This window comes from Octodon degus, unplaced genomic scaffold (assembly GCF_000260255.1).
Source record: "Octodon degus isolate 3935 unplaced genomic scaffold, OctDeg1.0 scaffold00476, whole genome shotgun sequence".
NCBI classification, from domain to species: domain Eukaryota; kingdom Metazoa; phylum Chordata; class Mammalia; order Rodentia; family Octodontidae; genus Octodon; species Octodon degus.
Genome location: NW_004525052.1, coordinates 14792 through 25048, shown reverse-complemented (window position 1 = coordinate 25048; position 10257 = coordinate 14792). Strand labels below are relative to the sequence as shown.

The 10257-nt window shown below is 40.6% G+C and overlaps 1 protein-coding gene across 1 annotated transcript in view; it reads left to right on the top strand.

The window, feature by feature from the left end:
* LOC101568688 (cytochrome P450 2B4-like) overlaps nt 1-10257 on the top strand; it is a 26775-nt gene that overhangs the window by 9281 nt on the left and 7237 nt on the right. The window contains exons 2-8 of the mRNA XM_004648611.1: nt 3804-3966; nt 4109-4258; nt 5908-6068; nt 6590-6766; nt 7316-7457; nt 8993-9180; nt 9367-9508. Coding sequence (XP_004648668.1) covers nt 3804-3966; nt 4109-4258; nt 5908-6068; nt 6590-6766; nt 7316-7457; nt 8993-9180; nt 9367-9508 — 1123 coding nt within the window. The remainder of the gene's footprint in view (nt 1-3803; nt 3967-4108; nt 4259-5907; nt 6069-6589; nt 6767-7315; nt 7458-8992; nt 9181-9366; nt 9509-10257) is intronic.

Below are 10257 nucleotides of genomic sequence, written 5' to 3'. Positions count from 1 at the left end.
AAAGAAAGAAAGAAAAGGAAATGGTAATGTCACTCCTATGCCTGTCTCAACATTGTATTAAGTTCACAGCTGGAGGAAAACTTGCCTCCAGAGAAATCACATCGTGGTTTCATTAATGAGACCCCTGACTTTTGTGTTGATGCTGGAATGTGTAAAGACTTTTGGTCATATTGTGATGGAGTGAATGTATTTCACTCATGAGAAAGACTCCCAAAGAAATTTGGGAGTCAGGAGTGGAAAACGATGGCCTGGATGTGTCCCTTAAAATTCTTTTTTTGGAAACTTACTCCCAGTGCAACAGTGTTGAAAGGTGGGATGTTTGAATAGTGATTAGTTTTTGAGAGCTGATTAATGTGATTCTCACTCAAGTGGATTTGCAGTAGAGGGCAGTTCGGTCCCATATATTGTGTGCATGCTTCCCATTCTTTACCTTCTGCCTAGGACATCACAGCAAAAATGACCCTTGAAAAAATCCAGGCCTATTTGACCTTGGACCTCTAGCCTTTAAGAACAATACTGAAGGTTCATGTTCTTTATAAATTATCTACTCTTAGGCATTTTCTTATGGCAGCATGAAATGGACTATGGTTGATGGTGAGGCACAGCACCACAAGTTACCAACTCACAGGCCCACTGACAGGAGAGGAAGCTGGGTTGAGCAGCTGGAGGTCTTCAGGTCTCTTTCATCTCCACAATCCTACAATAACACTGCTTGATAGTCTGGGAATCACTATAATTTCTGAGAATTTAATTAAAAGTCATGAAATTCTGAGTCTACACAGGGCCCCTTGAGCTCTTTCAAAGGTCTAACTAGGAGCTACTAGAAATCCACAATCTGCTTTTGATTAGATTGCATAATTGCAGGGAGACCAACACGTTAGTGTCTTGATGGGAAGCTCTGGGGAGAGTGACATTGCTCTTTTTCTCTTCTCCAATAATCCCAAGTCCTTTTGGAATTGGAGGTTTATAGTTTCTTCTCTGCAGCATGGTGACAATAAGAATATGTGACTCTTGGGGTTGCTCTGAGGATTAAGTGAGACATTTCATGGAAGTGCTATTTTGATCACTAATTCATTCATTCATTCATTCATTCAATAATAATTTCCGGGACACTTTCTATGTCCTGGGGAAGATTCTAAGAACTGATAATGTGGTGTTTTGGATAAGGCATATACAGTGTCTAGGCTTATAGCCAGTCCACTAGGAGACACAGATAAACAAGAAATAAAGAGAAACAGTGATGATACATAGACAAATGCTATTAATAATATAAAGAATAATGATGATTTAGAAAGTAGAACAATTTTAGGCTGAGGGATCAGCAAAGACTTTGTCTTGCTTGTCTACTGAAAAGAGACTCTGAAAAATGCATGTTTCTACATTGGAAAGAACAGGTGTTGTTAAAGTACAGGAAAGTGTCTAGGGAGAAACATGGTGATGAATCAGAGTGAGTCAAGTGTGCAGGAAGGGGAAAAACCCAAGAAGTTGAGGGGCAGGTCACATGGGGCTATATGGTCCATGGTGCAGAGTATGATCTTTTTCTCCATTTCATGGACACACTGGAGGTCTTGAAGAGGTATTGAGATATTGAGTAATTTACATTTTCATAGAATTGTTGTGACTTGGAGGGTGGTAAAAGCATTTTAAGTGGTGTAGTGCTGTAGCAGAATTGAGCAAGAGAGATGCACTCATAAGAGACTGAATGTATAAGAATAAATAAGATTTATGGAAAGCTGCTGACCAACACCACACACTGAGTCAGGAAAACCAAATGCTGATTCTCATTTTTATTTTAAGACAAGGTTATATACTTTTTCTTGTTTCCATGGTAACCTCATTATTTCATTCTCAGGAATTTTAAAAGAATGCCATGTAACTGTCACAAGGATTACATTTCCAAAACACTGTTGACCACCTGTGAGTCATGTAGACATTGGTGCTTAATATTTACCCTGTTTCCCAATTTGTTCTGGCCCTCTGTTCATAATTTTATGGCCTTGATTTTTTTCTCACTTTACGGTCAGCTACATAGTAGGAGGTGCAGGAGTGAATCTGAGGATTAAATGAGTTTAAGTGATTTTAAGTGATGTTATAAAATGGAGTTACAGAAAGAAAATGGAGTCTCCTATGCTCTATGAATAGGAACTGAAGCAAGGAAACTAGTGAGAAGGCTTCACAGAGAACAATTGAAGACACTGTAATAGTAAATTTCACTGATTTTTAAGCCAAAGTTTTCTGAAGTTGGATATTGGCCCGCAGGTCAGTTCAGTGGACACACTAATGTCATTGCAATACAGATGAAGTGACAGCATGGTGCTATTCCAACAGCATGGGTTGAAATTTAAAACATGTCATTTATATTGCTACATGTTTGCAGTACACAGTTATTATGTTCATCATGGAGGTTGGTACATACGTATAATATAGTTTAATTCTTTATGTATCCCCTTCTATTCTCTGCCATCCTACATTTTCTGGTTCTTAGTACCCTTCCTGTGGCTCAGTTTTATCTTTATTTGAATTTTATGTAAAGAAGAAGATGAAAATTAAACTTGCTTTTGTGTTTAGTGGTTTCCACTTAACATTGTATTAGTGAACTTCATCTGGATTATCAGTTATAGCTCTCATGGGCTCTATTTTATTGTTGACAACATTCCACTGTTTGAGTCTCACTATTTTTTCCATATATTGATGATCACTTTGCTAAAAAGGCTTATATGTATATTTTGGTTGACTTTTTTGGTGAACAAGTACACTTTTTTGTTGAGGAAGTATATGGTAGAGAAGATGTTGAATATGACTATGTTTACCTTCAATAACTACCACTGTCCCTCTATTCCTGTGGATTCTACATCCCCAGATACAGTCAGCTTTGGAGTGAAAAACTTGTGCTTGTATTGAACATGTACAAGTTATTGTTTGCCACTAATCTCTAAATAATACAGCACCACTTTCTACATAGCATTTCCATTGTATTAGTAAAAACAATCTAGAAAGGCTGGGGATGTAGCTTAGTAGACTAAGTGCTTGCTTATGTAATCACAGGGCCAGGGTTCAATCCCTAGCACTGCATGCCACACTGGCCCTGCCCCAGGGTGTGCTGATCCGGCAATGGATTTCAGACATGGTGGCACATGCCTGTAACCTGGCACTAGGGAGGCAGAAATCAAGAGGATCTCTATGAGTCCGAGCTGTGTAGTGAGACCCTGCACACACACACACACACACACACACACACACACACACACACATATCTAGGGCTTATTTGATGTATACAGGAGGATAAACATAGGTTATATGCAAACATTATTAAAGATTTTAGTGTCCAATTGAGTCCTGAGATCCACTCCACATAGACAACAAAAGGTTAATCTCCTGTCTACCAGATTCACCCAGAACTGCACTAATAGGATTTCTCAAATTTCATAATCAGTGCAAGGAGGTTTTTGTTCTATTATCCTATACAAGGAGGGTGAGTAGAGTTATTCTCCCCTTAGGCACAAGGATTCTTTAAGTTGACATACCAGGGAGATTAGTCTCAGGTCAAGGATTTGGGAAGATGGGATTAGGAATATACAAACATCCATACTGCTTAGGGCCTAAACCACTGGAAAAAGAGCCTGGATGGGTCACAGCTTAGTCCTTTACACATTGGGACCTGGTAAGGGACCAAGACCCCTTGGCAGATACTGAGAATGCTACAGGCAGCATCTAAATACTAATGTGCATTTAAGTATTTCAGTGGTTTAACAACTGGTGCATACATTGACTAATAACCACCTTGGTGTTGATATATTTGTCAGTTCCAAAAGAAGTATGGAGATGTGTTCACCGTGTACCTGGGATCAAGGCCTATAGTCATGCTGTGTGGCCCAGAGGCCATACGGGAGGCCCTGGTGGACCAAGCTGAGGCTTTCTCAGGCCGAGGGACAATTGCTGTTGTGGAGCCTGTATTCCAGGGATATGGTGAGGACCTTAAAGACATGGGGATGGGCATGTGGTGGATGGGACTGGGGCAAGTGGAGTATGATAAGAGAGAAGAGAAGAGAGAAGGAATCCCTTTTCTTTGAATTTTCCCTGTAACCCATACCTCTCCTACAACCACTAGGGGTGGTCTTTGCCAATGGGGAACGCTGGAAGGCCCTTCGGAGATTCTCTTTGGCCACCCTGAGGGACTTTGGGATGGGAAAGCGGAGCGTGGAGGAGCGGATTCAGGAGGAGGCTCAGTGTATGGTGGAGGAGCTGCGGAAATCCCAGGGTGAGTCTTGAGAGTTGAGGTGGGTAGGAAAAGAAGACAAGGATACAGAGGGAGGGGCAGGGTGCACAACAATAGAAACACAGAGAGATACATATGGGCAGAGAAGTGTAGAATACAGACAGACAGTAATAGGAACAGAAAGAGATGGAAGAGACATGAACAAAGATAAGCAACAGAGAAGCACAGCCAGGGAAGGAACTGTGAGGTTTAGTGTACAAGAATAACTTTGAAAAATAGGCTAAGTGACTACATGCTATTAATTTCTGTCCAGGAAAATAAATACATGAGTTCATTGTATTCATCAAAAGCTTTTATACAAGTCCAGTTCATGTAAAAGAAAGCATGTAAAAGAATAGGAATGACAGCCGATGTGAACATAGTGGACTATATTTTCCATCCATTGATGGAACACAGATGAGCAGGCATTGAGCAAAGAGACTCATGGGTGTTCTGCTGTTGAGGAGCATTTTAAGTACTTCTAGATCTCAGTAGCAGAGAGATAGAGGTGATCAGACTCTGTGTTTGCACCTCTGTGGTTATCTTTTCTTTATTCATCCCAGGTCTTTAGCAAGTGTAGAGGTGCTGATTCTGTTGAGAAGCAGCTGGGACATAAAAACTAAGAAGAAAAACAAATGGAAACAAGTAAGAAGCATCCATGGAGGGAGCAAAAGGAAAGGAAAGTGACAAAAGAAGAAAAGAGTCAGAGGAAAAATAATAAAGGCAGAGCAAAAGCAAGACAGAAGATTAGAAATAAATGGCCAAATCTCAGTGAAAGGTCTATAGAGGAATGAACATAGGAGAGAGAGAGAGAGAGAGAGAGAGAGAGAGAGACAGACAGAGAGACAGACAGAGAGACAGAGACAGAGAGAGACAGAGATAGAGACACAGAAAGAGAGACAGAGACAGAGACAGAGACAGAGAGACAGAGATAGAGACACAGAAAGAGAGACAGAGACAGACAGAGACAAAGACACAGAGATAGAGAGAGACAGAGACAGAGAGACAGAGACAAGGACAGAGAAGCTGAGAGACAGAGGTAGATGGAGACAGAGACAAAGATAGAGACAGAGACAGAGAGAAGAGTATACCTACCTGATGTCCTTGGGCTCAGAGCTATGATTCTCCTCACTCAAGTTGTGTAGGTGAAAAAAGAGATGAGGGGGAAGTGACAATCAAGTGAGGAAATGAGCATGGCTTTTAACTTGCACAATGCACTGATTGGCTTTCCTGCACCACCTCTGCCCTAGGGCTAAACTTTCTTAGCTTACAAGGGATGGGATCCAGGACAGGGAACGCTTTCCCTGGGTATATCTCTGCAATGCCTGGTCTGATTCCTGATTCCAGAAATACACAGCTGGGGGTTACCTAGGTCAAATCATTTAAGCATCAGTCATTGATCTATCTATAAAATGGGGCTTAGTAATAGAACCGCATCTTCCTTACAATGTTCCAAAGGAATAAAATTAAAAAACTCAGGAATTTCTTACAATACAGCCTGGCACATAGTACTTGCTGATGAGTATCAGAGTTTATTGCTCTTCTTATGTATTATTGCTCAGCCATAACAGTCACACAGAGACATGGCAGCAGCCAAATGCTTCTCAGACTCCTGAATCTGTGTATCATGAACTGATGTCATTCCCCCACAGGAGGCCTGGTGGACCCCATATTCCTCTTTCATTCTGCTACTGCCAACATCATATGTTCCATTGTCTTTGGAAATCGTTTTGACTACAAAGATCCCCAGTTCCTTCGGATGCTGGACCTGTTCTATAAGTCCTTTTCACTCATCAGCTCCTTTTCCAGCCAGGTCAGGGGGAATGTCAGAGGATGTGCATGAGGGGGGGTCACTCAAGCCAAGGGTAACAATGGCATGCTTTTGGATCCAAGAAATGCACTTAGTTCAAGGAGAAGTCAAAGGGATGGGGATATTGAGACCTGAAGGGAGGGAGGATAAGCAGGGACCAAGGGGCTGAGAAAACAAAATGGCATCAGGAGGATGGAGAATTAAAGTGAAAGAGACAAAGAAAAGGAATACTTGGGAAATATAAAAGAGAAGAAAGGAGAGAAGACTGAAAAAGAGAAAATAAAGAATAGAGATGGATTCTGGGACACAAAAGTGGTGTGTAGGGGTGTGTGTGTGTGTGTGTGTGTGTGTGTGTTTGTACATACAGGTATGTATGGTTATGAAAGTAAAAGAGAGAGGCAGATTCAGGGTAAAGACAGGAGGGACAGAGATTCCCCATGGAGGTTTGAGGTCCAGGACAGCTCCTTCCTTCTGATATGCTAGCTGAGTCTTATGTGGACCTCACTGCTCTTTCTTTCTTGAAGGTATTTGAACTCTTCTCCAACATCCTGAAACACTTTCCTGGTTCACACAGGGAAATCTACAAAAACTTGCAGGAAATCAACACCTTTATTGGACACAGTGTGGAGAAACACCGTGAAACCCTCGACCCCAGCTCCCCTAGAGATTTCATTGACAGCTTCCTGCTCCGCATGGACAAAGTGAGATCAGGCAAAGGGAAAGGGATAGGAGGGGAGGACTGGGGGTGGATTGAAGGAAACAAATGAGCCTGAACAGGAAAAGAGGGGAAAGACTAACAGAGGATGGGAAGGAGATAATAGGAAAAGGGAAGGCAGGAGAAGCAGAAGCAAAAAGAAGCTGAAGTGAAAGCAAGAGACAGGAAGGAGAAAATGAAGTGAGAGGGAAAGAGAAAAGAATCAAGAAATAATAAGAAGAAAATCAGGGCAAAAGACAAAAAAAAATGAAGTACAATGAAAAAGCCACAGAGGGAAAAAAAAAAAAGAATAGGGAGACCCAGTGACAAACAAGCCAAAGTCATGAAGACAGATGGGAACAGTGTGATGAAAAAAATAATAGGAGAGAGGGAGGGAGGGAGAGAGAGAGAACTGGATGCCAAAGATGGAGAGATGCAAAGCAGGTCAGATTTGCTGAGTCCCAAAAACAGACTTTGCCCAGAGGGACAGACAAATTATGTTGCCCAAGATTTTGGTCCTTCCTGACCCTCTCCTGTTTGATTGCTCTGAACCCAGGACAAGACGGACCAGAACACTGAGTTCCACCACAAGAACCTCATCATGACCTTGCTCTCACTCTTCTTTGCTGGCACAGAAACCACCAGCACAACTCTCCGCTATGGCTTCCTGTTTTTGCTCAAGTACCCCCATATCACAGGTGTGCAAAGGACAGCCAGTTACATAGGTCTTGTGATGCCCTCTGGGCTGCAGAGGTGGGGTTACGGGACCCTATGGATGGCAGGTTACACGGAGAGCTTATGCCAAGATTTCTATAGCCTTTTCACAAGCTCCCAGATAAGCCATTCCACAAAATGTACAGGGGAATGAAAAATCTATTGGCCTGAGACTCCACTGTTTTCTGCTATCAAACTTAAAAATTGAACCATCAATCCCTCCATCCACCTACTTATTTATTCACTTGTATACTTACTTTTTATCTATGGTTCATCAAAGAACATATCTTATTATTAATCTATTTGGATTAACTGACTCAAGCTGATCTTTTGACACTGTTAGTTGTCACTGATACATTGGCTCATTGAATTATTCATGCATCTACCCATCCCTCTATCTTTTACAAGCTCCCAGCTAAGCCAGTCCCAGGGATATACAGTGAAATGAAAAATCTATTGGTCCAAGAGTGCACTGTTTTCTCGTAGCAAACTTAAAAATTGAATCATTCATTCATCCATTCATCTATCTGTCTATCAATTCACTTGCATACTTACTTTTTCTCTGTGATTCATCAAAGAATACATAATTTTATTCATTTATTTTGATTAAATGACTCAAGCCAACTGTTTCATACTGTTAGTTGTCACTGGTACATTGGCTCATTGAATTAATCGTGCATCTACCCATCACTCTAACTTTGAACTAGATTTCATTCCTTAATTATCTGTCTTTCAATTGATGCTTCATTCATCCATTATTCCTTCATTTTTTTAGTTCATATATTATTTATTCACAATAGATTTTCTTTTCTTTAAAGCTTTCCATTTATTTCTTTATTTACTCATATGTTCACTCATTCGTTATATATTAATTCATATATCTAGAAGTTATATGATTAAATATTAGTTGATTTTATTGATTTATTTGTCTATGAACCATTTATTAATAGATTAACTCATCATCAATTGTTTCATTTATGCATTTTGCTATTGATTGATGGATGGATGGATGGATTCATTTTATTGTCCAATAGTGCATGCATTAGTTTATTGATTTCTTCTGCTTTTATATGGTTTAGAACCTAGCAATGACACATTCACATGCATAAGAAACATTAGTTAATTTATTTTTTTTTTCGGAACCAGAGATTGAACTCAGGCCCTTGCGCTTGCCAGGCAAGCACTTATTCTACTGAGCCATCTCCTCAGCCCCTCTTATTCATTTTAAAGGAAGAGTATTGGAGTTCTTCACATAAAATCTCATGCAAAATAGTGATGCGTGTGTGTGTGTATCTATAGCTGTGTATGTGGCGAGATTATTTGTAAAATTCATTAGATTTTAAAGGGTGTGAATTCTTGTTAATTTCTCCCTCTTTATCTCACTCACAGATGATTGCTTTGAATGTATGAATGATATAACCTTTCTACAGGGTTTTTCTACCTCACTGTTCCAAAGACAAAAATGTCATTGCTGAGATGCCTTTGTAAGGTGGGCTTCACTGTCCCCTTTTGTGTGTAGAGAGAGTCCAAAAGGAAATTGAACAGGTGATTGGTTCACACCGCCAGCCAGCCTTGGAGGACCGAACTAAAATGCCTTACACTGAAGCAGTCATCTGTGAGATGCAGAGATTTGCAGACCTTGTTCCCATTGGTGTGCCCCACGTGGTCACAAAAGATACTGTCTTCCGAGGGTTCATCCTGCCCAAGGTGAGACAAACTGGGATTCCCCATCTTTCTGTGAGCCTCTTTGGTTTCTTAACCCACATCTAGACCACTTGGTTTTTCTCAGCATGGAAACCTTATGTCTGTTTTAATTTCTTTTGTTATTTATTTATGTCTTTCCATTGGAGGTCAGCAATGGCAATCCCTTTTGATCTTGTAATGTTTCCTCAGAACACAGAAATATACCCAATCCTGTCAACTGCTCTTCATGACCCACGTCATTTTGAAAAACCAGATACTTTTAACCCGGATCACTTTCTGGATGCAAATGGGGCACTGAGGAAAAATGTAGCTTTTATGCCCTTCTCTATGGGTAAGTTGACCCATTTCCCCTATTCAAGATACTGGTGGGCATTTCCCATGCTCTCTACAAGATAAAGGATTGTTTGCCATGGTTTCCTGGGCACTTTAGTTATAGCCCACTTACTTTAACCCAACTGTCCTACTCCATCTTCATGAAAACATTGGGGAGACATGAGCAGTGAGAATATATCCTAAATGCACCTATAGAAAACTCCAATGTGCAGGGGTTTTTATCATTTAGATGAAGTAATTCCCAAGCAAAAATTTCTTTGGTCTTGAATTTCATCTTGAGTTTCATCAGTGACTTGAGTTTCATCTTAAATTGCATCAGTGACTTCAGTGACCCCATGCAATGGCCTCTTCCCTCACTTCATTTCAGTGAGAGTTGGGAACAGTAGGGCAGCAGGATAAAGTTCAGTTATTGCACTCAGGAGTTTGACCCTCATTTCGAGAAAGCAAAGATGTAGAGAAGTAAAGATGAGGACAGATAGATAACAAATGGTGAAATATGAGAATGGTGTGGAAAGAGATACTGACCATGAAAAATAAAAGATAAGACAGCATGGTAGTTGAGGTAATTGATTGGGTAAGAGAGAGATGGGGAGGGAGGGAGAGAGAGAAAGAGACTGAAAGAGAGAGAGGAAGGGGAGAGAAGGGAGAGAGAAGAAGAAGGAAGAAGAAGAAGAAGAAGAAGAAGAAGAAGAAGAAGAAGAAGAAGAAGAAGAAGAAGAAGAAGAAGAAGAAGAAGAAGAAGAAGAA